Below are 27,116 nucleotides of genomic sequence, written 5' to 3' on the forward strand. Positions count from 1 at the left end.
CACACCCCATACAAAAATCAGAGAATAGGAACTGTCCTAGGAGTCTAACAATAGAGGTTTGTTTACATTCATTTACATGTATAAGGATTAAAAACTAAAAGTGGAATTGACTCCTCTCCCCTGGCTGCAAACAAGCTCAGAGCCAATTTGAAAACTAATCAGTAATCTCTCCACTGCCCCATGTGTTGGTGAATTTGCTTCCGACCTAGTCCTGATTTACTATCTTTCTTTTTTTTAAATCTTCCTATTTTAAGCATCTCATTTCCTCTGCCCTTAACAGCCTCCCAACAGGGGAGTTTTTGTCTCTAGTTCACTGCTCTGTACCAGCATCTAGCACGATGATGGGTGCATAATAAGTGTTCAATAAAGACGTGTCGCATGAATGGACAGATGTCTCCACAAAGCTGACTTCAAATCTTCTTGGGCGTTAGGCAAATCCTCCCCAGATGAAAGGTACTGACCCAGGGAGAATTCCCTGGCGGTCCAGTGGATTAGGATTCGGCACTTTCACTGCCAGGGTCCGAGTTTGATCCCTGGTCAGGGATCTAAGATCCCGCAAGCCCCGTGGCGTGGCCCAAAAAAAAAAAAAAGAAAAAAAAAGGTACTGACCCAGCAATTCCATTCTAAGGCCCAGCAACTCCATTCATAAGAGTGCAAGTGTCTGTATATGGAGGAATGTTTCCTCTAACATTGTCTGTAACAGTGCAAACATGGGAAAACCCTCAGTGTCCATCAATAGGGGCCTGGTTAAATCAGATAGGATTCATCCAGACTACACAGCTATTGAAAAGGAAATAGCAAGTCTATAACTGCTGATGTGGAGAGAGCTACAAGACATGCTTCTAAGTGAAAAGGCAAGATGCTAAATAGTGTAAACAGTGTATATATGAGTCCATGGTTCAAAAAAAAAATAATAACATGGAGAAAGAAGTCTAATAGGCCATTCCAGAGTGATCCTGAGAGCACATTTGGGAGGTTCCAACCTCAGTCCTGCCCCTAACCAGCAAGTGACCTTGATTAGCACCTTTCCTCTCTAAGTCCATCCCCCCTTCTATAAAAACAAGGATGAGTTATGACCTCCTGGCGGGGTTACTGAGAGGATTAAGGAAGAAAATGCATATAAATGCCAGGCACCTCTCTCAGAGTGAGTACTCAAAGATATATTAGTTAAAATAGAAAATCATTTCTCTCGTCACAGGATGGGAATGAAGATCATTTAACTTTTTAAAAAAAATCCTTTAAAATGTATTCTGCAAATAAATCGAAATTTACAAAAGAGTTGCAAGAATAATACAAAGAATCCCTGTATATTCTTTACCCAGAGTCACCAATTGTTAACATTTGCCATATTTGCACTACCCCCTCCTCATTTTTTTTCTTGAACCATTTTATTCCTCTTTTTTTTTTTTTTTTTTTTTTTTTTTTTTTTTTTTAAATTTTATTTATTTATTTATTTATGGCTGTGTTGGGTCTTCGTTTCTGTGCGAGGGCTTCCTCTAGTTGTGGCAAGTGGGGGCCACTCTTCATTGCAGTGCGCGGGCCTCTCACTATCGCGGTCTCTCTTGTTGAGGAGCACAGGCTCCGGACGCGCAGGCTCAGTAACTGTGGCTCACGGGCCCAGCTGCTCCGCGGCATGTGGGATCTTCCGGGACCAGGGCTCGAACCCGTGTCCCCTGCATTGGCAGGCGGATTCTTAACCACTGCGCCACCAGGGAAGCCCCATTTTATTCCTCTTTACCTTATACGTTCAGCATATATTTCTTAAGAAAAAAGACATTCTCTTACATAAATCAAGTACAATGATCAAATTCAGGAAATTAAACATTGATACAATATTATATCCAATCTAAAGTCATGTTCAAATTTCATCAGTTGTCCCAGTAATGTCTTTTTTAAAAATTGTGGTAAAAAAAAAAAAATCACATAAAATTTACCATCTTAGCCCTTTCTTTCTTCCTTTCTTTCTTTCTTTCTTGCTTTCTTTCTTTCTTTCATTTTTTTTGGCCACGCTGTACAGCTTGTGGGATCTTATTTCCCCAACCAGGGATTGAATCCGGGCCCTAAGCAGTGAAAGTGCGGAGTCCTAACCACTAGACAGCCAGGGAATTCCCTGAGGCATTTCTAAGTGTACAGTTCAGTAGCGTTAAGGATATTCACATTGTTGTGCCAATAGTATCTTTTATAGCAACTGTTTGCCTCCATCTAGGATCACACATTGCATTTATGTAGTCACCTTATATTTTCGGTTTCTTTTAATCTGGAAGAATTCCTTAGCCTTCCTTTGTTAATGACTTTCATGACATAGGTGATTTGAAGAGTCTAGGCTAACTGTAATTTTGTGGCTTTTGTTATCTGCTTTTATAATAAAGGAGATAATATTGAAGGTATGATGAGGATAATCACAAATGGAAACATAAAGGTATCCACAGTACTTTTTCCCCTAGTTTTTGGTAGAAAGAGCATCAGGAGTTTGTCCCTCCTGCTAAAATGCAGGATCCCAGCGGTGATGGAGATGTTCTGTATCTCTGTATCAATGTCAATATCCTGGTTGGGAGATTGCACTCTAGCTTTGCAAGATAGGATCTGTGCACTGAGAGAAACTGGGAAAAGGGTACAGTCGTCTCTCTGTATGATTTCTTAAAAGTGTAAGTGTGAATCTACAATTATCTCAGAATAAAAAGTTTAATTTTTTAAAAGATGCCCTTTGGCATTTCAGAGCCTGAAGTGTCAACAATTCTCCCAGGGAGAACCTAGCCCCTTGGTGAAATTCCCAGTGGGAATCCTCCAGCCTGAGAAAGGACTTCTTAATGAACTCCTTTCACTTGCAGGGGTGGGGGGAGGGGGCCTCCTTTGCCCTCTGCAGGGACATTTTAAAGTGAATGAAGGGAGCAAGGTCCCTCATTAAGGCTGAAATGGGAGCTGCTGGGGGCGGGGGTTCTCTAGGAGGCCTGGCCCCAGGTCTGCATTTCCTGCTACAAAGTTATCTCATTAACAGTAATCACCACTCCTTTCTATCTGAGAGTGGATTGTGAAGGACAACATTGGAAAGATAATTTTTATCTACTGTCCTTGTTAGTTGCCAACTTCTTAATAATAAAATTGAAAAATTGTAAAGACCTGAATAGGCAACCAATGGGGATTCACCGTAAGCATTATTATATTCTTGCTCAGTAGAATATTATGCCGCATTTTATGATGAGGTTTTTGTAGCATTTATAATTGAAACCAAGAATGTTGTGTGAAATTTTGAGGTTTCTCTTAGAGGACTTGGAATTCTTCTCAGGGCTGAGGAATGTGGGTTAGGAGAGCAGGGTCCTCATCAGGGAAATGAACCTGCCACCGGGTTCTTGTTCAGGCTGAAATGCTAATTTCTGGGTGTTCTCAGATCAATCACGGTCTAGTCTCTCCCTAACTTGGAAGTTTGTCATCCTAGCGCTATTTTGAACCCTGAAAGTCAGAACCTGATATCCCTTGACCCTTCTAGGAATTTCTCCTAAAGAAATAATCAGATGTGGAAAATGAATTGTGTACCAGGGTTCTTATTGCCATCTTCTTTTTATAAGATTGAAAAATTGGAATACTATTAATAACAAGCACTTATTGAGCACTTACCGTGGGCCAGTTGCTGTGCTAAGTGTTTTACAAGCATTATCTGATTTCATCTTTTCTAGTAGGTTGTATTATTGTCTCCATTTTTACAAACGAAAAAAGAAATGGAAGCACAGAAAGGTTAGTAATTTGCCCAAGACAACATAATTAGTAAGCAGAGGAGACACGTGTAAATGACAGCAAAAACACAATGTGATAAACATTAAAATAGAAATAATATGGGGGACAAGAGGTAGACAATGCAAAGTACTAACATTATACACAGGGTGTGTTTGGGTGCATAAAATAAAGCCCATCATGTGGTAGGCATTTTAAAACGGTGATTATTTGCACCTCAAACTTGAATGTGATCATGAATCACCCGGGGATCTTGTTTAAAATGCTGGTTTAGGGTAAGTCTAGGAGTCTGCATTTCCACCAAGTTCCTGGGTAATGTCCAAGCTGCTGCTCCAAGGACCACACTTTGAGTACCAGAGATTAAATAGCTTGGCAAAGTGGGAGAGCCCCGAATATGTAAAAACCAAACAAATCTCAGCGGCCCCAATGACCTGTGATGTGGAAAAAGACTGGAAAACAATACAGTTACTGTCCTACTGTGGTGCTGGGCTGCAGTTTCAAGTGAATTTCTTTCCCTTCCTCTATTTTCTGTCACATTCAATTCCACACACATCTATTGAGTGCCTCAGCACCAGTCACTGTGGGAGCAGAAATGAAGGAAATCTAGTGGTTTCCTCAAGGTTATTTTTTTTAAGTTAAAAATAAAGAAACACACTTAAAATGGGTGCATTTCTTTTTTTTTTTAATAATTAAGTTCCTATTTTTTAATTTGTGTTATTTATTTATTTTTGGCTGTGTTGGGTCTTTGTTTCTGTGCGAGGGCTTTCTCTAGTTGCGGCGAGCAGGGGCCACTCTTCATCGCAGTGCGCGGACCTCTCCCTATCGCGGCCTCTCTTGTTGCGGAGCACAGGCTCCAGACGCGCAGGCTCAGTAATTGTGGCTCACGGGCCCAGTTGCTCCGCGGCATGTGGGATCTTCCCGGACCAGGGCTCAAACCCGTGTCCCCTGCATTGGCAGGCAGATTCTCAACCACTGCGCCACCAGGGAAGCCCCGGGTGCATTTCATTGTATATAATTTATACCTGAACAAAGTTGATTTATTACTTAAAGATATGAAGAAATATAAGTCCCTGACAGGGATCTTTTTTAATAGGTTAAAACTATTTTAAAATTAAATTCCTGGACAGTGAGTCAGGGGGTCTGAGTTCAGTCCCTGTCTGTTAGTCACCCAAAGGTTTACTTTCTTCCAGGTACCTTGGACTTGGACAGTTGCCCTGTATACATTCTCAAAGCACTTTGTACTTTTTGGCATCATTTCATAATTTCACCCACACGTGATTTTTCACATGTGTGTGTCTACCTCCCTGACTAAACTCTGACTTCTCCCAGGCCAGGCACTACATCTGGTTTTGTCACTGTGATGTCCCAGCACCTGTCAGGGCAACTGCCCCACAGGTGGTACTCAGGATTATCTGTTGAATGAATGTGTGAAGGAATTTGTTCATACCCTTTCCGAAGGGATTTTTAGGAAAGGGTAGAGAAAAAAGCCTGGTGGAGAAAGCCAGCCAATCCTCCCCACACTCCCCCACCCCAGGTATCTAGGAACCCTCTCCCTACCCTCAAGGCTGGGCTCAGGGGTAGGTGAAGATGCTTTGGGGCTTGCAGGGCTCAGGTCTTAGATTCCAAGGAGCATGTCTTGGTTTCCTCATCTGTCCAGTGGGGATCAGGGTAATTAATACTTATCTCGGGCTGCAAGGGGTCCTTGGGAAGAGAGCATGGGGGTTAAAATGTTTCAGGGGCTGCAGTGATTATCACTGTCTCAATAATCTCCCCCACCAACCTGACCACCTTCCTGCCTGGCACTATCACAGTCCTTGCACTTCTTTGGGTCAGTGTTTCCTCCACTCCAGAGTTTCTCCAAATGTGGTCTTTGGGAAGTCGTTGGAAATGCAAAATTCTCAGGTTCTATCCCAGGCTTTTCTAATCAGAAACTCTGGGGGTGGGGCCCAGCAATTGGCATGCCCTCCAGATGATGCTGGTGCAAGCCCAAGTTTGAGCTTTCATTGCTCTGCTCTGACCCAAGCTCTCCCAGAGACACTTGGCCTGCCTGTTCACTTTTCTATCCGCAGTGCCTGGCATCTAAGAGGCATGCCCTAAATATCTTCTGATGCATAGTAACGATGTTAATGATAGCAGCTAGCCATTGGTTGAGGACCTCCAGTGTGCCAGGCTATCTTCTAAACATTTTAAGAGGGTGAGTGCATTTAAGGCGCCATCCCCGGGATCATTTTACGGATAGTGAAGCAGGTTCCGAGAGGCCACGCTCTGAGCCCAAGGGGAGATCACGCAGGGAATCCCGCGTTTCACCGCTGTGCTGCTCAGCGCCCTGGACTGGACACAGCGGTCGCGGGTATCCAGGGCTCCGCGAGGGCGCCCCTGCCCCGCCCCACACGGGGTCCGCGCGTGTCAGCGGCTCGGTGAGGGCGCACCCGGAACCGGTCCGAGAGGAGCGCGGCGGCGGCGGCGGCCCGTGGCGAAAGTGCGGCTGCGGAAGCGCGGCGAGGCCGGCGGCGCGAAGGAGGAAGTCCGGGGAGGCGCGGGAGCTGGGGGTCTGCGGCGCTGAGCGGACGCCATGGGCCGCCTGCACTGCACGCAGGACCCCGTGCCCGAGGCCGTGGGCGGCGACATGCAGCAGCTGAACCAGCTGGACGCACAGGTGGGCCGGGCGACCGCGACGCGGGATCCGGGGGGGGGGGGGTGCCCGGAGGGGATGGCGGTTTAGGCCGCGGCCGCCCGCTGTGCGTTGTGGCCGTAGGGGGGGGGGGTTCGGGGAGGGGCTGAGGAGAATTGGGGTCTCAGGCCAGTTTTGAGGGCCGAAGGATCTCGGGAGGCCTAAGGCCAGGCTGAGGGATCCCAGGGGGATCTCGGGGACCCAGAAATGGGACTGGGGGACTTCTGGGGGTCCTGGGAACCAGGAGAGTTTGCAGGGTCCCGGAAGCGGGGCTGAGGGGAGTCTTGATGAGGCCGAAGGGAGTTGGGAGAACTGAAGTAACAGACTAAGGGCCTTGGGAGGCTGATGGAGTTTGGGGGAGCCGTGGAATTTGGTGGGCCAGGCGAGGGACTGAGACATTTTGTAGGAAGGCCGGGGGTCTTGGGGAGACTGAGGAGGGTCTCAGCATCTCGAGGGGGCTGAAGGAGCCTGGAGTGGGGGCAGGTCATCAGGGGGTGGGATGTGTGTAGGTAATGGCCAGGCCAGAATGGCTCTGTGGGCAAGAGATGACATCCTGTCCTTGCCACTCCCATCCCCCCCAATTAAGGGAGATACTGGTAGTCCCCAAGGAAAGAAACCATGTACCCTACACAGTAGAGGGCGGGTCCCTGATGGTAGTGGAGCTGGCAAAGGCTTTTTCAGGCTGCAGGTGCCAACCAGTCAACCTTGAAGTCTTCCTGCTCCTGTGCTGGTTGGGATGCCCCTTTCATACCACTAAGTCAGCAAAATTAAGCAAGTTAAAATGTCACTTCTCACCATCACAGCAAAGGTGCATTTATTTCCCCCACTGGGTTGTAACTTCCCAGGAGGTTGGGCCCCTCTCTTTCATCTCAACATCCTCACAACTTATTGTTTTCTCAGGAAGTAACACTAATTGGTATGCCAGTCATGTTCTATGGCTTCAGTGTCCAAGAAAAATGAACTGCAAGCCTCAGGTCTACTTTTACATTTCCTAGTAGCCACATTTAAAAATTCAGAAGAAACAGGAAATGAATTTAATGTGTTTTCTGTAATCCACTATATCAGAATATTATCATTTCAATGTGTAACCCACATAAAATATATCAGTGAGATATTTCACTTTTTGGTACTTAGGTTTCTGATTCTAGTGTGTATTTTAAAGCACATCTGTAATTAGATTAGCCTTTTTCAAGTGCTCAGTAGCCACACATGGCTAGCGGCCACTGTATTGCACAGCCCAGTTCTAAGTGCTTTTATGTGTATTAAGTCACCGAGTTCTTGCAACCACCCTAGGAGTCAGGTACTATTACCATTCCCATTTCACAGATGAGAAAAATGGTTCAGGGAAATAAATTGACCTGTTTAAGGGCAGACAACCAGGAAGTGGTGGAGCCAGGAATTCAGGACCGGACACCTGACTTCAGATCCGGGGGAATTAAACACACTAGAATAGAGCTTTGTAGGTGGTCTCCCCAATCAGGTAGTTTAGCTTTTACTTGTTTATGTACTGGGGCTTTCTGAAAGACTTCCATTGGGAGAATAAAAAAGATTCTGCTGCTAAAAAACTTTTTTTAAAGCTCCTGGATTGTATGATCTCTAAGGTTACCTCCAACTTGGTATTCCAAAGATAATCCACCTCCTTTAAGATCAGAGCTGGACTCATTTTCTAACCTTGAAACGCACTTTAAACCTTTACCTTTGTTTTTAATACAGAAAGCATTTTCTTGATGAGCAACTTATCAGAGTCCTTTGGGCCATTTTTCCCCCTTTTCTTGGGTGATCAAACTTCTCTGAGTAGCCACTCTGTTAGCTGAACTTACCTTGAAGTCTGAGGCCCAGGCCTCAAGGAGAAAAAGAATCATTGTATTAATGTTGGCATCACCATTTATTGCTTATTCGGTGGGTATTTATCTGAATGCCTACTATGCACCAAATAGTCACTAAACCCAGTGAGATTTACAAAGGCTTGATGAATGAGGCCTCTTGTGCTGGGGCAGTTGTGATCTGCTGGGGCAGGTCAGACGCGGTACAGCACCGAGTGGATCTGCGTGTGCTCCCTGATGCCGTGGACAGTCCTAGGTAACATGGAGCCTTGAGAGTAGGTAGGATTAAAAAATAATCATTTTTAGAGTGGTTATGAGAGGATATTCAGATTCAGAAAAATATAAAGAAGAAAACAAATGGTCTACAGTCTCTCACCTAGCAACACACACAGTTAGAAAATTCAGACAGTATTCAAAGGTATAAAATTAAAATAAAAACACCTATTTCTCTTGTCTCCAGAAATCATCATTTTGATAGTTTCTCATGTATCTTTATAGAAAAAAAAAAGTCTGCAATCTGCCATCATATGTATGGGTATCCTTTAAAAACTTTTTTTTTACACAAAAGGGAGTGTGATAAAAAAAAAAAAAGGGAGTGTGATATTCCTTGAAACAGATCTAACATAATTTAACCAGTCCCCTATTAATAGACACTTAAGTTGCTTTCAGTGTTTTATTTTTAAGAACAGTGCTGTCAACAAACTGCTTTGTGTGTGTCTGGGTTTACTTTCTAGAACATCTCTGAAGGGTATACTTCTTGCAGTGGAATTACTAGGTCAAAGGGTCTGATTGTTTAAAAAAGTAGATATGGATTTTGCTAAGTTACAGTCCAGAAAGGTTGCCCCAGTTTATCTTCTCAACAGTGTGCAAGCATGTCTGTTACTTTCACCAACACTGGTGTCATCAGACTATTAGTTTGAAGATCTGATAAGTGAAAACTTGGTATTTCCTTGTTTTGCTGATTTGCATTTCTCATCTGGAATGATCTTGAGCATCTTTTCATATGTTTAACTGCTAAGAATAGTTAAGATTTTGATTTCATAGATATTCATGAGCAGGTGAGCATTCCAGGGAGAGACAGCTATGCAGGTACAAAGGCAAAGAATGGGGAAGGTGTTTAGGGAAGATTTATTCAACAAATACTTACTGTGCACTTACAATAATTAAGGTGCAGTTGACCATACAAAGCTGGAGGAGGAACCTTCTCTGTTAAGACAGGTTTGTGTTCCTTATCAAGATTGAAAATTCTAAGTGCCCCCAGGTGAGGTTCTAAGAGGGAGCCTCAGAACTTAAGAATCTGGGTAGGTCCCTTTCTTGTTGGGAGTGTCCTGGTATCTTGGCAGGGCTTTGAAGGATAAGGAGGTTTTGGAAGAGTGGAGATAGGGATGGGGGTCGGTAACAGCCTACAGACCACAGTAGCTTGAGGTCCCTCTTGAGAGGAGAGGCAAGGATGAGACCACACAAGGAGCCCGAGCCTGAGTGCTAAGCTGAGGCCTGGAAATGGAAGAGCAGCTGGAGGCCTTCTCAGTTGCCCCAGTTTTTAAAAGGCCCCGGGTGGCATAGGAAACAAGGTTGGCCAAAGATCTGACAGTTCCACAGATCTGCAGCAAAAAAAAAAAAAATTAAAGAAACAGGAAAACTCACAGTTTGAGGACACATTCTCAAGCCAGTCTTGACTGTTCTTGTTTTCACTGTATCAGCATTTGGGCAAGGCTGATACCCAATATCACAAATACTGCAGAAAAACAGCCCCTGGACCAGCATTGGTTAAAGTGTTCCCATGGAATATCCATGAAGTTTTGAGAAAGCAGACACCTCTATGCCATTGGGTGGTGGGAGTGTAAATCCTGCAACTTCTTTGCAAGGCAGTTTGGCACTATTTTCTCAGAATTTAAAATGCATGTATCTTAGAGAATAAGCTAGGGGGGAGGGGCAAGATAGGGGTAGGGGATTAAGAGGTACAAACTATTATGTAAAAAATAAATAAGCTATAAAGGGCTTCCTTGGTGGCGCGGTGGTTAAGAATCTGCCTGCCAGTGCAAGGGACACGGGTTCGAGCCCTGGCCTGGGAAGATCCCACATGCCGTGGAGCAACTAAGCCCGTGCGCCACAACTACTGAGCCTGAGCTCTAGAGCCCACAAGCCACAACTACTGAGCCCACATGCCACAACTACTGAAGCTTGCGTGCCTAGAGCCTGTGCTCTGCAACAAGAGAAGCCACGACAATGAGAAGCCCGCGCACCACAACGAAGAGTAACCTCCGCTCACCACAACTAGAGAAAGCCTACACACAGCAATGAAGACCCAACACAGCCAAAAATAAAAATAAATAAATAAATAAATAAATAAATAAGCTATAAGGATATATTGTACAACACAGGGAATATAGCCAATATTTTATAAAAACTATAAATGGAATATAACCTTTAAAAATTATGAATTACTGTGTTGTACACCTGAAACTTATATAATATTGTACTTGAACTACACCTCAACATAAAAAATGCATATATCCTTTGACCTAGGATGCATTTTAAGAATATTTCTTTTTTTTTTTACCACACCGCGAGGTTTGTAGGATCTTAGTTTCCTGACCAGGGATTGAAGCCGGGCCCTTGGCAGTGAAAGCTCAGAGTTCTAACTGCTGGCCCTCCCGGGAATTCCCGAGAATATATCTTATAGACATACGTGTCACAAAGAAATATGTGGGAGGATATTCATTGCAGCATCGTTTACATAACACCAACAAACACACCCATTAATGTTCATTTCTAGGGAACTAAATTATGCTAAGTCTTTGCCAGTTGAATGTCATAAAGTTGTTAAAAGAACTGGGTAGATTTATATCTGCTGACATGATTGATCTCTAAGATGTAATTGAGTGAAAAAAAGGTGAGGTGCAGAGAGTGGGTTCTGTATGATCCCATTTGTATTTAAAAGAAATTAAATGAAAATAAAATGATGGGAGGGCCCCAGAGGTGTTAGCAGTGACTACCCTGGGGAGTGGGAGTAAGGTGGGAGGGGCCAGGGAGGGAGCAAGACATTTTATTTTATTTTATTTTATTATTATTATTTTTTAACATCTTTATTGGAGTATAATTGCTTTACAATGGTGTTAGTTTCTGCTTTATAACAAAGTGAATCAGTTATACATATACATATGTTCCCATATCTCTTCCCTCTTGCATCTCCCTCCCTCCCACCCTCCCTATCCCACCTCTCTAGGTGGTCACAAAGCACCGAGCTAATCTCCCTGTGCTATGCGGCTGCTTCCCACTAGCTATCTATTTTACGTTTGGTAGTGTATATATGTCCATGCCACTCTCTCACTTTGTCAACATTTTATTTTATATTCTTTTATGTTAGCTGGGTCTTTTTAAAACCTTCTGCATATATTACTTTTATATTTTCAAACACTAGTTTTATATTTTAAAATAGAATACATTTTAGAATAAAATAATACAGAGCCTTGCCAGGGGTTTGCGTGGAGTTTAGTGTCATGGGAAAAAGGGCAGATGCATTTGACAGTCATATAACACGTATAGCTTTGGGGGCTCTGAGCTGAAGTATCTGTAATCTTTTTTGTTTAAATGTTATATTGCTTCAGGAAGGTGGCTCTATTGGCATAGTGACTTTAATTGTAGCTGTGGTAATTGCTACTGTTTGTTTAGCCTCTAGCCTGGCACTGTACTGGAGGCTTTGCATGTGCCAATTAGTACTGTTCTGGAAGCTATGTATTATTACCTTTGTTTTCCCAATGGGGACTGAATCACAGTGAGGCTGAGTGACTTGCCCAGGGTCACACAGGTGGTCAGCAGAACAGTGATTCACATCTGGATCTTTTAAACTCTTGTGTGTTGATTTTCCCTACTATGCCACACACACTGTGTCCATTGGGAGGGAACATGGGAAAGTAATGACATGTGTCTCAGTCTGCTTGGGCTGCTGTAACAAAATACCACAGACTGGGCGGCTTGAACAGCAGAGATTTATTTCTCACAGTTCTGGAGGCTGGTGATTCCAAGATCAGGGTGCCACCAGATTCAGTTCCTGGTGAGAGCTCTCTTCCTGGCTTATTTTGTAACTGGAAGTTTGTACCTCTTAATCCCCTTAGCCCACTTCATACCCCACCCCTCTCCCCTCTGTATCTGTGAGTCTGTTTTTGTTTTGTTTGTTTTGTTTTTCAGATTCCACATATAAGTGAGATCATATGGTATTTGTTTTTCTGTGACTTATTTCACTTAGCATAATACCTTCTACATCCATCCATGTTGTTGCCAATGGCAAGATTTCATTCTTTTTATGGCTGAGTAATATTCCATTGTATATACGTACCACATCTTCCTTATCCATTCATCTGTTGATGGACGCTTAGGTTGCTTGCGCCTCTCGGCTGTTGTAAATAGTGCTGCAATGAACATTGGTGTGCTTACATATTTTCAAATTATGAATGTCTGTAACTTTAAGATGCTCAAAACAGGTATCAACATCTGTGTGTTCTTCTTCTGTCTTAAGGGGCTGTAGTAGGATGGGATGTGGGAACACTGACCCAGGAGTAGAATTTTACTGATGTTCTGTATTCTCTTCACAGAAGTTCTCAGCCCTGACGGAAGTACTCTTCCACTTCCTAACTGAGCCAAAAGAGGTAAAGTATCTTGTGATAAGGAGCGTTCCCGAGTGTGGGCCTACAGTCCTGAGATGCTTAGAAAGTGAAGCCCTGGTTTGTGCTGTCCCCTCTCTGCAGGTGGAAAGGTTTCTGGCTCAGCTCTCTGAATTTGCCACCACCAACCAGATCAGTCTCGGTCCCCTCAGAAGCATCGTGAAGAGCCTCCTCCTGGTTCCAAATGGTGAGTAGCCTCTCCCGGCAGCCAAGGCCAGAGACATTACTTGAACATTCCCTCAATGCACCGAGTTGGCAAGTGTGCTCTGGGCACTGAGCCAGAGCGTTTGGTAGTGAACCAGACATGGGCGGGACTGCAGTCTAGGAAGGGAAGCCAGGTAAACAGATAGCCATGGGAGAGTATAATTGCGGTCTGCATCGCAGCTTCCGTGCCCAGACTTATCTGGTCCTCTACGTGATAGGTGCAGAAACTGAGAGTAAGAATTTAGAAACTTTTATGACAATTTGACGAAGTCTCTTGCGTCTGTTAATTTTTTTAAATGGGGCTTTTTTTTTAACTGTGGTAAAATAATACATAAACATGTAATTGACCATTGTAACCATTTGGGGCTTATATTTTGTATGTGTTTTTTCATTTCATAGTTCTAGGGATTAATTTTCATTGTATTTTACAAAAATATCAGTCCATGATGGATTGAAAAATTTAAAAGATAGGTCTTTTGCTGCAGATGGTTTGAGAAGCAGGGTTTGCCTTAGAGCAATCAGAGAAAGTTTCTAGCCAGAAGGGTGGTGATCACAAAGGTTGAGCTGTAGGGCTGTCTGTCGTAGCACTGTTAATGACAGAGAAAAATTAGAAGCAATCAAATTACCCAGCAGCTGGAAATCGGTGTAACGAGTTGTGGTCCATTTTTAGAGGGGAGTATCCCGGTGGTCAAGAATTCAGTTTGAGTTAGTAGGACCTGGGTGTGAGTCTGGCCCTTGATAAGTAGTGTGACTTTGGCTAAGTACCTGATCTCTTTCAACCCCTAGCAACAACTGTCCCCCAGCAGTTGTTCCCCTCCATCTAAGCTTGTTTTTGGTGTGTGCGTGGAGTTGTTTTGAAGATTAATTAAGATAATGTAAATAAAATGCTTAGCACAGTACCTCAGCAAAAGGTTGTTCTTATTTTTCAAGTTATGTAGTAATTTAAAAAGATGCTGTTGAGGAAAATGTAATGATATGGAAAACCTTTCACAGTATTCTGTTTAATACTGTCTGCCACTGTCCTATTTTTGTGTAAAAAAAAAATGTTAACTGTGGCTCTATCTGGGTAGTAGGACTGCAGGTTGTTTTAATTGTTTATTTTTAGCTATGTTTTGTCTAAAAAGTTGCAAGAATTAATTTGGCAATCTAATTAAAAGTTAATTTTATTTAAAGAGAGACATGACATTTGAGCCCAGTCTTAAGGAATGAATAAATGTCAACCGGGCTGAGAGGAAGTAAAACAGCATCCCCAGCTGGCATATTTTAAAAATCAGTAATAAGCTGATCTTCCCAAGATCTCAGCGCAAAGGTGCATTAAAAGTTGGGTGCTTGATTTGTTTGTTCCTGTTGGGCCTTCTGTTATATCTTAGTGCAGATCCTTTCCTTTGCCGTGTCTTGTGCTCCTAAGGTTCAGGTGGTGTGAATCAGAACGTCCCTGAGGTTTCCAGCTGTGAAATTTTATGATCCTCTGTTTGTGCAGTTCTTGCATTCTTTGCCCTCATGGCAGGTTAAAGCATGAGAACAAGGCTGGATGGGAACTTGCAGTCTTTTTAACACAGGAGTAAATTTTCATTATAAACTTAAAACTGCAGAGCTCTGGAGAGTCAAAGGGAAAATCCCCTTTTACTCTCACCCCACTCTTGTCTCTAGGAATAATCACAGTATAATTTTGGTATATATCCTTTTTTTTTTTTTTAATTTTATTTGTTTATTTTTGTCTGCATTGGGTCTTTGTTGCTGTGCGCAGGCTTCCTCTAGTTGCAGCGAGCGGGGGCTACTTTTCGTTGCGGTGCGCGGGCTGCTCATTGCGGTGGCTTCTCTTGTTGTGGAGCATGGGTTCTAGGCACGTGGGCTTCAGTAGTTATGGCATGCAGGCTCAGTAGTTGTGGCTCGCAGGCTCTAGAGCTCAGGCTCAGTAGTTGTGGTGCACGGGCTTAGCCGCTCTGAACCATGTAGGATCTTCCTGGACCAGGGCTCAAACCCGTGACCCCTGCATTGTCAGGTAGATTCTTAACCACTGTGCCACCAGGGAAGTCCAATGTATATCCTTTTATATTTTTATATACACTGGTAGACATACACGTATGCATTCATGTAGTTTTGTTTTTCACAAATGGTAATAAACCATAGAATTGCTCTGCGGCTTGCATTTTTTCATACCTAGTACATCATGGAGATCTCTCCACATCAACTTCATTCTTCTGATGACTGCAGTGTACCTTGGACTGAATATATCTTCTTCTAGTTAATCCATTTCCTGTTGCTGGACATTTTAGTTCTGACTCTTCACTCTTAGAAACAATATCGCAGTGAACGTCCTTAGGAAATCTATGTTCTCAACTTACATGAGCATTTCGTAGGACAGGTGCCCAGAGTGCAGAACCAGGAGTACTTATTCTCTTTATTCTCATTGCCTAGCCTACACCTGTAGGAATGGGGAAACCTGTGAGCTGTTGAGGATACTGGTTTTTCAGGAGATCTCTGTCTGGTGTCCCTGCCTCCATTCTTTGCTGTCCTTCTCATCTCTGCTCCCCACCACATTCCATCCTGCCAGACTGCCTTAATCCCTCCTAATCCTTGCGCTCCAGCCTCTGTTCTACCTCTTTCAGAAAGTCTTCCCAAACCATTTCAGTCCATGGTGACCTCCCCTTCCTCTCAACAACCGAGATAGGTTCTTTTATCTGCAGCTCTCGTTTTGGACTGTAATCATTTTGTTTTCTGTTGATCATGCTGTTTTGTGTGTGTCTATCTCGTGGCCCTAACCTAACAGACAGTTCTTTGAAGTCAGGGGCAGGTCTGTACTACTTTCCTAAGCCACAGTCACAAGTAAAGTGAAGACATAGAGCAGGAGCTTTTAGTACATTCTAGGTGAGTTGAGCTGAACTTGGGAGACCCTGTGATCCTCCCAGGGGATGCTGGGTGTATATTCTTCAAGCAGGATTGATTATCAGTGTTTATAGCAGACTGCTTTCTATAGATGCAGAGAACACTGAGGTATGCTGAGTTCCAGGGATGGGCTTTGCAAGCTCACTTGGATTTGAGTCTTGGTCATATCACCTAATGTATTTGGCCTTGGACAAATCAGCCTCTTGGCGCCTCAGTTTCTCATCTGAAAAACGGAATAATGAGAGCAGTTTATGGTGTTGGCGTTAGGAATAAATGAGTTAGTACAGTGCTTGCTGAACTTCAACATTATTTATTGATTGTTCAGTTAATTTCAGTCCTTTGCCTCGATATCAGATCATCAGGTAAAACGTTCCTTCCTTCATCTAATGGAGAGGATCTGAATTCACCTCTTGACTATTTAATGCCCCAAAGCTTTTCAAGCTTTTCAAGTTCTAGAATCGAAGTCTCAGGTTTGCTGTACTTCTCAGTAGCTCTCAAGAATTTGTTTTACTCTTCTTTTTGTTTTCATGCAGTCTGACTTTTCTCTTCCTGCAGAGTTTTTCTGCTTGAATTCTCCATTTCTTCCAGAGCATCTCCTAAGCATCTGAGGTAGCTTGTAAGTCTCTTGGCCTCTTCCTCATCCCTTGGCCTGATGTGCCATTTTCTTTTCCTTTTTTTTTTTTTTTTTTCTGCACTGCACGGCTTGTGGGATTTTAGTTCCCCAACCACAGATTGAACCCGGGCCCTCGGCAGTGAGAGTATGGAGCCCTAACCACTGGACCACCAGGGAATTCCCAATGTGCCATTTTCTTTTCAGTCCCAAAGGCTGCCATCCCAGAACAAGTTCTTGGCCCTTCATGCCTTGTTACGGCAGCAGCATCTCCGCTTCTGTTCTCCCATCCCAGCTTCCAGTTTGCCCTGGAGTGTAGTACAACTTGGACCCTTGGATCCTGTTGCTCCTCTCAACTGTTTTATTTTGCATAATAAATTCTGTAGTCCTTAACTTGGCATTCAAGGCCTTCCCCAAGCTAGTCTGAAGTGTAAGGCCCTCATTCTCTTCCCCTTCCCTCATCCTGGTCCTGCTTGTACAGTAAGACCTCATTGTAGAAGTGCAGCTTGTTAGAGCTGAAAGGACCTGGAGAACTCTCCAGATCAGTCTTCCCCAGATTGGTGTTTTCATCCAGAAGAGACTTCAGTGGCCAGACAGGGTCATAAAATACTGTCCTCGCACCCCCCAGCCTTGGAATCTTGGAGATTCACACACACATTAACATATCTCAGGCTCTGAAAAGTCCTGCAGTAAAGCAACCTGCTTAACCAGTATCTGTAAAACAGTTAACCATGGACCTCTTCTTTTTTTGGAGGGGGGGAGGGGGGCAGGGGGAGGGTCAAGTAAAAGCTTTGTAAAGTGCTGATCTAGTCTGATCTTTGTCTTGGAGATAAAGAAACAGAGCCCTAGAGAGGGGAAGTGACTTACTTAAGATCTTACAGTGGAAAAGCTGCTGCTAGAACCTCCCTTGATTAGCTCAAAGCTTGTGGGGTTTTTGGTTTGGGGTTTTTTTTGTTTTTTTTGGTGTTTTTCTTTTACTACTTAGTATGTAATTCTTAAAAGCACCTGAGATCAACCTTTATCATCCCATGGACGAATAGCTTCATCTGTGCCCCACTAATTCTCCTCATTGCTCTCCAAACTGGACTATTTTTAAACAAATCTCAGATATCATATCGTTTCATTCAGTTCATTCAATTCCTAGTTATGTATCTCTAAAAGATAAAGGACTTTTTCCCCCTTATCAAGTCTATGCAACTATCATATCTAAAATTAAAATATGCAGTCAGTGTTCAGACTTCCCCATTGTCTCATACATTTTGTTTGTAAGTGGCGTTCTCATCAGGATCCCGATAGGGCCCCCACCTTGCATTCGGTTCCTAGGTGGCCCTTGTGTGCTCACTTGTCACTGTGGCTCCTTCACAGCTCTGGGACCTTGAGCCAAGTCACTTAGCCAAGTCACTCTGAGAATCAGTTTCTTCAGGAATAAAATGGAGCTAATACTAGTAGCTCATACATTGTTGCAAGAATGGAGAAAGATGGCGGTCTAGTGGTTAGGACTCACACTTTCACTTCCGGGGCCAGGTTCAGTCCTTGGTCGGGGAACTAAGATCCCATAAGCTGTGTGGCGCAGCCAAAAAAAATTAAAAGAAAATAATTTTAAAATAAAAATTAAAAAAAAACATTTCTTCCAAAAAAATGGAGAAAGATAAATGTAAAGCGCTTGCTTCAATAATGAGTGGTGGCTACACTGCCGCTGGTATGATGATTGATTGTCAGTATCATCATGAGTTGTCTCCTAGAAAAGATTACAGATAACTTCACAGTAGGGCCATAATTTAAGCGGTTTTTACTTTAATACATTGCAAGATATCTGGCCCTTGTGGGTACTCAGTAACTGGTTGTTTTTTAAGAAAAGGTGATAACTCCCTTTCCCCACTCCCAAAGGAGTCTGTCTGGCTGGGCCAAAAAAGGAATAATCAGCACTGAACAATAGTCACAAATGGTATTTAATCAAATGTTGAACTAAGTCCCCCAGGGTTCCTGACCTTACCCTGCTCTGTTACTTTTCTCTGTGGCACTTTTCAATAATAATCTGTATGGCTTTACCTACTTGTTACATTATTGTTTTGGACTTTCTCCTCCCAAAAGATTGTGAGCCTCAGGAGAACAGAGATTGTTGCCTGTTGAGTTCATTGATGTATTCCAGGGTCCAGCACAGTGCTGGCACATAGTGGGCGCTCAGTACATCTGTGTACAGTGACCATGACCTCTGTTTCCCTGTGAACCTTGCAGGGGTGGATTCAGCTGGTCAGCCTTGAGGGTCAGTAATGACTGAATGAATGGGGCTCATGGTGCTCTCCCATCTGCTTCCTCCTCCAGGGCTCTTCACCAAGGCTTAGTTCTGTTGCTTGGGCTTCCCTTATTATACTGAATAAACTTACATAGATTTTGGCTGGAAGAATAGTGTTTGCTAATTTTCCAACTGTTTCCTGAAACCCTCACCATCACATACACCTCTGTCTTGTCACCCGTCCTGTTTGATGGCAATGGGGGTTTGCCTAAGGCAGCTGTTCCTGTGAAAAGTGGAGCTCAAGGACTTTATAAACCATCCCAGATGGTTATCTGTGTTTAAAGGACATTCTTAGATTTCCCCTAGTGACATGTTCTGGTGACTCCAGCCCTGGAGTTCAGAGTTTTCTATCTGACATAGGGTCAAGGCTGCAGGCCTGTCTTGTGCTTAGGACAAAGGAATCACCAAAGGAAAAAGCTGAAAAAGAAGCCAAGGGCCTGAGGCCTAGCACAATGCAAATATATATATACATATGCATATTTCCAAAGTGTGGCTCCTGCCTGCCCCAGGTAATGAGGTGACAGCAGGACAGAGAGCTTGCTCTGGCCCCTGCAGCTTGGTAGCCTCTGTTGTCAGTCACTGTCAAGGCGTGGCCTGGTACCGCCTCCCCGACAGCATTTCTGAATGACCTGGAGTGGAAAGAGCCTGGGTTTGGGGACCCTCTGGCCTGTAAGCGACTTTCTCTGCCACTTGCCAGCTGTTGTGGCCCTGAGCAATTCATTTAATTTTTTTTTCTTGGGGTGGGGGGCATTGTTTTTTAATTATAGAAAGTACAAGAAGGAAAACAAAAATGGCTCACAATTTTACTATCTTCACATAAAAAAACCAGCGTGCAGCTAGAACATTTTTAAATGACACAAAGAAAAACAAAGTCCCACCCAGTCCCTTTCCCAAAAGATATCCACTCTTAAGTTTTTTGTGGATATGTTCAGAAAAAATATGCCTTACATCTGTCTACTTAGCTATAAGATAAGGATATAATTAAAGCTAGAAATAAGAATAGATAATGTATACTTCTTTATTTATGCAAAAGGGATTACACTGTGCAGACTGTTCTTACCTTTCCTTTTCTTCTTTTAATTATATTTTGCAAATAGGCACATCAAGAGCTACCTTATTCTTTTTAAAGGTTGCATAGTATTCCATTGTATGGATTCTTTCATTCAGTATGTGTTTATTGAGTACCAACCAATGAACAGTGCCAGGCACTTTTTTAGGAGCTTGGGACACAGCAGTAGGCAAAATGGACCAAGTCCTTTTTCTCATCAAACTGACATTTTAGTGGGAAAATTGACAATAAATATGTAACATAAAGTTGAGTAGTTATAAATGCGATGCAGAAAAGTATACTTGAAGAGTGGTCAGGGATCCTTTCAGAGGAGGTGCGATTCAAGTAGATTCCAGAATGAAGTGAGGGAGTGAGCATGTGCGGATTTGAGGAAGTGTGTTCCCAGCAGAGGGAACTGCAAGGGCAAATGCCTGGAGGTAGGACCCTGCCTAGCAAATTACAGGAAGAGCTAAGCGAGGGAGAGAGCATAGGGTTCTAAAGAAGGCCAGATCCTGCCGGGCATTGTGAGAGCTTTGGATTTTACTATGAGTGAAACAGGAGCTATTAGAGGGTTTTGAGCAGAGGAGACACATGGTCTGACTTAAGTTTTAACAAAATCACCTCGGCGCCCAGGCGGTTGTGTGGATGCACCAAAACCAACGTACTGTTCCTGACATTTCATCTCTCCTGCCCACATTGCTGAAGAGCTGCCCACGTAGATCTCAGTGTATTTGGGGGGCATAGCTGCAGGTGAGTTCTTGGCAGTGCAGTCGTTGACTATGGATTTGCCAAACCTTCTCCCCCAAAAGCTTAATCATTCTTATCTTTAGTTTCCTGGTAAATTAAAAGTTACAATAATAATCTCCACTTCAGAGTATTTTGGGGTCATCAAACAGAATATTGGATTTGAACTGGATATAAACTAAGGAGCAGCACCCGAGGTAGCCAGGAGTTCTTTGGAGTGTCTGGAATGTAGCCGCCTTCTTGGAGAGCTTTTATGGCCAAGGTTTCCTGGGGTCTTGCCTTTTTTATTTCCCGGTGGTTTCCTTGCTCGGTCTGATTTTGCAGATAAAAGATTTCCTCCCTTTGTTGACATGGTTTATTTTGCAGGGGACAACAGCCTTTAGGATTGTTTTTCTGGAGTGCAATGGGGGTGGAGGCTCAGGTTTAGGGTGTTACTTCAGGGCCCTCCCTGGATGGTGGTGGATGTCTTCTTACTCTTTGATTAGTCATCTTCTGGAAGACTAAGAAGTGGAAAATTTTAAAGCCGCTGCCAAATCGTGACTCGAGGCTGTAGCCCGCAGGTTAAACGTTGAGAAGCCCGGATTGCTGGCAGCAGTTTGTTTTCAGGAACGGGAGCCTGCAAGCAGACAAAGCGGCTCCCACGGGGTGGGGGGTTCCCAGGGCTCCTGAGGGGAGGTCTTGATAGCCCCTCTGCAAGTGACTTGGGAACTGTAGCGGCCAAACTGCTTAGTCCACCTGGGTTTACTTCCTGAGGGCTGATCTTCTGCGGCAGGCTGGCCAGTATGTAGATGGGAACGGTGTATAATCTGCCCTGACCAGTGCTGTGGCCCCTGGGCCCATGTGGCAATTGAGCACTTGGAACGGCTAATGCAACTGAGGAACAGAATAGTACATTTTCTTTAATTTTAATTCACTAAAAGTTAAAGAGGGGAATTCCCTGGCGGTCCAGTGGTTAGGACTTAGCGCTTTCCGTGCCGAGGGCCCAGGTTTCATCCCTGGTCGGGGAACCAAGATCCCCGCAAGCCTCGTGGTGCGGCCAAAAACAGAAAAAAAATAAATAAATAAAGAGCCACGTACGTTCCGTGGTTACGGATCACACGGTGCAGCTCCGGGCTGTTACCCCTGCACCCTGTCTGACCTTGAACTCCCCCACTTGGCTCCAGGAGTCCGTGGCCTTATTTCCTCAGATCAAGTGCCCCATCCCCAAGTCCATACAGTCTTTTCTTTTGTCTCTGACTTCATCCATACTTTCTGGAGGGGCCAACACTTGTGTGGCACAAAAAAAACCCCAATATGTGCTGCCTCGTTCTCCCTGGTCTCGGGGGCTCCTTCCTCCCCGACTGGACTGAGTGGAGCTGAGTCTGCTCATTCCTCTTGTCGTCCCGGTCACTTAGGTTTTGCCCATTAAATACTTACTGCCAGCTGATTGATTGATTTGCCCTCTTTGACTGTTTTCTCCCCTCCCTCCTAGGTGCCTTGAAGAAGAGTCTCACAGCTGAGCAGGTCCGGGCTGATTTCATAACTCTGGGTAGGTGACCACCATGGCTGCTCAGGGTGACAGGCCCTGCAGCCCTTCACTGTGTTCATGTCTCCTTCTGTTCTCTTATAGGTCTCAGTGAGGAGAAAGCCACTTACTTTTCTGAAAAGGTATCATAATTCCTCCTAATCAAGGTTAATTAAGATCGCTTACATTTATTTCATGAAGAGAAACAAATGGAAAATGCTGACTAAGGAAAAACCATCAGTCATCATGTGCCATTTCCCAGCTTAATGTTTTTCATTTGGTTTCATGCAAATGACAGACATGCAGCTTTTAAACAGCACTATACAGTGCATCTCTAATTTTTTCCCTCTGATTTGACTGAATATAAATGTCATACAGTTTTTGTTCCAATCTGGATTAAATCTGGGAATAAAAGAAAACATTTGTATAGTCTCCTGCCCCTCTTGACTCCCCCCAGCCCCCAGATCTGTGCACATAGGCTGAGCCCTTCGTTCGCATGCTTCCCACTGTCTGTCTAAAGACTAAACATGCTGTGTTGGGGGCGGGATGAAGAGGGGGGATTTTTCCCATTGTTATGACTTTGGCTTTTTGCTTTTGTTCCAGTGGAAACAGAATGCCCCCACCCTTGCTCGATGGGCCATAGGTCAGACTCTGATGATTAACCAGCTTATAGATATGGAGTGGACATTTGGAGGTAACTAGTTAGAGCCAGTCCTGGGTCATTTGGGTGATGTAGGGTTGGGTGGCAGAGGCTTTCAGATGACTTTGCTGGGGAAGAGGCGTCCTTGGTCCCCCAAGACTGTCGGGTCCAGCACCTGCTTCTCTGTGTTGCTGTCCACATTCGGCAGCTCTTTCTATCCACGGGTCTCAATAAGTTCACTTCCTGAAAAGCACATTCTGCTGTCCTCATACTGGCCCCTACGTGGCTTCTGCTGTACAACTTGCAAGATTGGGGTCTTCAGAGTGAGTCCTCAACCAGTCACTTACTGGTTTTCTCTTTTGTGTCACAGTGACGTCTGGGAGCAGCGAACTGGAAAAAGTGGGAAGTATTTTTTTACAAGTAAGTCTTCTCCTGATCTCTGAAAACTGGGAGATTTTTGACTTGGTATTCAATCTACATCGGGTTTCTTTAATATCCAGTTAAACGGATTTTCCACTGAAGTGCCTTGTATATCTCAGAGCAATGTGGTCAGTCAAAGATGTAGTCACTAACACGCTTACTTTCAGATTAATAGGATCTGGATATTGTTCTTGAAAGTCTGATTGTTCCTGTAATCGCGGAAATTGTTAGAAGTTTTGGTGGTGGATGATCCAGACTGCTGCCTAGTAACTCTCAAGTCAGATGCTGGATGCTTTGATGTTTACGTGACAGCTCAGGTTTCAGGAATTTCTTTGCCCTGTTGTCATCATTTTAATTTAAATGTTTTATTTCTCTTTTTCCTTTTTGGATCAGTTAAAGTTGGTGGTTAAGAAAGGAAATCAAACTGAAAATTTATACATAGGTGAGTCCAAATTCCCATTAGAGCCCTTTCCCTTTTTCCATGTTTTCTTCAGTCATTGGGCTTGTGAAGCCCACCACCAATCATTTTTCCAGAAAAAAAAGTCATAACCAAGCTGTGGAGTCACCATTCTGCTGCCTTTGCTCTTATAAATAATAAGCCGTCAGCAGGTTGGAGACCCCACAGTTTGAAGACTTTTAGACCTTTTTGCAAAAGGGAAAGGGTGAGGTAGGAATGGCGAATATCGAAGAGAAAGAAGCTCTTGCTGTAGGAGCCACATCTACTGTCCTGAATGACCCCCTTTCATCCCTTTGTGCTGGGGAGTTAATGCCATTTTAAATCCCCCCCCCTTCCTTTTTTTTTATGGAGCTGAGAACTTTCTATGTTCAAGGCTTCAGTTCTTTATTATGATCAATCACCTGTCAAGAACTGCTTAGAGGTACTAAACCAAAAAAGAAAAAGAAAGTCTCTGGGTGGAAATTCATTTTCTTGGATGATTCTGTGGAGTTGGAAACATTCACCTGAAGCTGCATTTTCTCTCCCCAGAATTAACCTTGCCTCAGTTCTACAGCTTCCTGCACGAGATGGAGCGAGTCAGAACCAGCATGGAGTGTTTCAGCTGATTTCTGTCCCCCTGCATCTCCACCTCACACTCCCACCCGCCCCCTCCTCCTCCCCGGTGACTGCTAAGAGAGACCTCTCGCTCCCAGGCCTGTGGCCACTCCTTTGGGCCTGCGGCCGCTCCTTTGGGCCTGCTTGCCTCTTGGGAGCCCAGGTGCAAAGGTTTCTGAAAAACAAAGGATTAAGTACTTAAGGAGCCTGACAGGCTGGTCCTGAAGAGTCTTTGTTGAGGGACCCTCCACGACCTATCTCCCAGGTCACCGTTTAGATATTCAGAGAAGAGATTGCATCTCAGATGCAGGGGAGGAAATAAGTTGAGTCACCTCCCTTTCAAAGTTCCAGAGTAAACAAATGGTCTATCGCTCAAGATACGCACTGATGACCTTCCCCGCCAAAGAACAAGGGCTTGTTTATGGCTGAGGAAGAGGTGGACTCCGTGAATGACCCACGGGGGAGCCCCCAGCGGAGTCTGTATGTTTGTGGTGGTGGTGCTTTGCTGATCAGTCTTTAGTGGACACCTGTGTAAGAATACATGCTGGGTCTGCTCTGAAAAAAACTAAGGCTTCACTTCAGGTTTTGCCCTGTTGTGTGTAATGAGGTGGGCCTTTTTTTTTTTTTTTGAGGTGGGCCTTTTGAGGCTATTTCAGCTTGTTTGGGTTCAAGCTGACCTTCTCTGGTGGTTAGAAGAAGAATAAAAAAAAGTTCTGAAGAACAGGTCTGCATCTGGTCGTCTCTATGCATGGATTAAAGAGTCACCTGCCTTGCAGAGAGCTAGTGCTCTTATCTTCAAAAATTATCTTCCTGATTTTGGTGAGGGCCCTGGGTCTTCAGTGAAATTCACCGTGGTCCAAAGTGGGAATTCGTAAGAGCAGTTCAGGGGAAACTCAGGTTAAAAACTTCATAAAAAGCGGAGTGGATGAATGCTTTGTGTTCAGATGACTTTAGTACCACCCTGGCACGTAAGTTCTCCTCCTCCTACCTCTCCCCTTCCCCTCAGAAATTTTTAAAACTTTTGAGTAGATTATACATGCCCATGATTCAAAAAATACATTGTAGAGTAATTCCTTCTCCCGCCCCATTCCCCACTTACCTAGTTCCCCTCCCCAGAGGGAACACCTGTCATGAGTTTATTCTGTGTTCATGCATTTGCAAATACACAGGCACTGAGTTTGACTTTTCTTCCCACACAAATGGTAGCATACTGTACACACCGCGTCCTGCACCTCGCTTTTTCCCACTTAACTTGGAAATCATTCCACATCAGAACAGAGAGAGCAGCCTCATTTTTTATAACAAATGGATGATTTATTTAACCGCTTTCCTGCTGATGGGTGTTTGGGTTGTTTCCATTCTTCTTCTTCTTTTGTTTTTTTAATAAATTTATTTTATTTATTTATTTTTGACTGCGTTGGGTCTTCGTTGCTGCGTGTGGGCTTTCTCTAGTTGCAGCAAGCGGGGGCTACTCTTTGTTGCGATGCGCGGCCTTCTCATTGCAGTGGCTGTTCTTTTTGCAGAGCACGGGCTCTAGGCGTGCGGGCTCAGTAGTTGTGGCTCGTGGGCTGTAGAGCACAGGCACACACGGGCTTAGTAGCTCTGCGGCACGTGGGATCTTCTTCGACCAGGGCTCGAACCATGTCCCCTGCATTGGCAGGTGGATTCTTTTTTTAAATTTATTTATTTATTTATTTATTTTTGGCTGTGTTGGGTCTTTGTTTCTGTGCAAGGGCTTTCTCTAGTTGCGGCAAGTGGGGGCCACTCTTCATCGTGGTGCGCGGGCCTCTCACTATCACGGCCTCTCTTGTTGCGGAGCACAGGCTCCAGACGCGCAGGCTCAGTAATTGTGGCTCACGGGCCCAGTTGCTCTGCGGCATGTGGGATCTTCCCAGACCAGGGCTCGAACCCGTGTCCCCTGCATTGGCAGGCAGATTCTCAACCACTGCACCACCAGGGAAGCCCCGGCAGGTGGATTCTTAACCACTGCGCCACCAGGGAAGTCCCTCCAGTCTTCTTTTCTTATGAACGATGCTGCAACTGAATTTTATATATATATATATATATATATATATATATATATATATATATATATATATATATTCCATTTTGCATGTGGGGAAGTATATTTATAAGGTAAACATGTGGATGTGGAATTGCTGGGTCAAAGAATATGTGCATTTAGCAAAGTATATAGAAGGAATAAAGCAAAAAGCCCCTCTGCCCTGTCTCCCATTACTCAGTTCCCCCACTGCCCTCCTCCAACAGGTAACCCCTGCTGTTAGTTTCTTAGCTATCCTTCCAGAGAGTTTTTCCCCCACAGGTAAGCAATACAAATTTTAAGTTTTACTCTTTTATTGTTGTTTACACAGATGATTATACACTATACACATTATTCATAATATATCTTGGAGATCTTTCCATGTCAGTACACAAAGGGACTGCATCGTTTTCTGTGGCTACAATATATTCTGATATGTGGATGGGTTATAACCAGCATTTACAATTTTGATAAATAGTGTGGGTATTAGTGAGTGTTCTCCAGAGAACAGAACCAGCTCTGTGTGTGTATGTGTGTGTGTGTGTGTGTGTGAGAGAGAGAGAGGATTGATTTATTTTAAAGGATTGGCTCACAGGATTGTGGAGGCTTGGTAAATCTAAAATCTGTAGAGTAGGCTGACTGGCTGGAGACCCAGGGAAGAGTTGCAGATCCAGTCCAAAGGCAGTCTGCTGGCAGAATTCCTTCTTGCTGGGAGGAGGTGGGGGAGTCCGTCTTTGGTCTATTAAGACCTTCAACTGATTGGATGAGGCCCACCCACATTACAAAGGGGAATC

General features: G+C 44.1%; 1 protein-coding gene across 1 annotated transcript; it reads left to right on the top strand.

Annotated features, from left to right (window-relative positions):
* Nucleotides 1-6,051: 6,051 nt before the first annotated feature.
* On the top strand, nucleotides 6,052-25,689 carry COMMD7 (COMM domain containing 7). The gene is made up of 9 exons (XM_082429753.1): nucleotides 6,052-6,382; nucleotides 12,813-12,866; nucleotides 12,966-13,068; nucleotides 22,138-22,194; nucleotides 22,276-22,313; nucleotides 22,774-22,864; nucleotides 23,181-23,230; nucleotides 23,624-23,672; nucleotides 24,216-25,689. Exons 1-9 carry the CDS (start codon nucleotides 6,299-6,301, stop codon nucleotides 24,290-24,292), a joined length of 603 nt encoding a protein of 200 aa, XP_082285879.1. The 5' UTR covers nucleotides 6,052-6,298; the 3' UTR covers nucleotides 24,293-25,689.
* The last annotated feature ends 1,427 nt before the right edge of the window (nucleotides 25,690-27,116 follow it).

Source organism: Balaenoptera physalus, assembly GCF_965194825.1.
Source record: "Balaenoptera physalus genome assembly, chromosome: 16".
Classification (NCBI taxonomy): domain Eukaryota; kingdom Metazoa; phylum Chordata; class Mammalia; order Artiodactyla; family Balaenopteridae; genus Balaenoptera; species Balaenoptera physalus.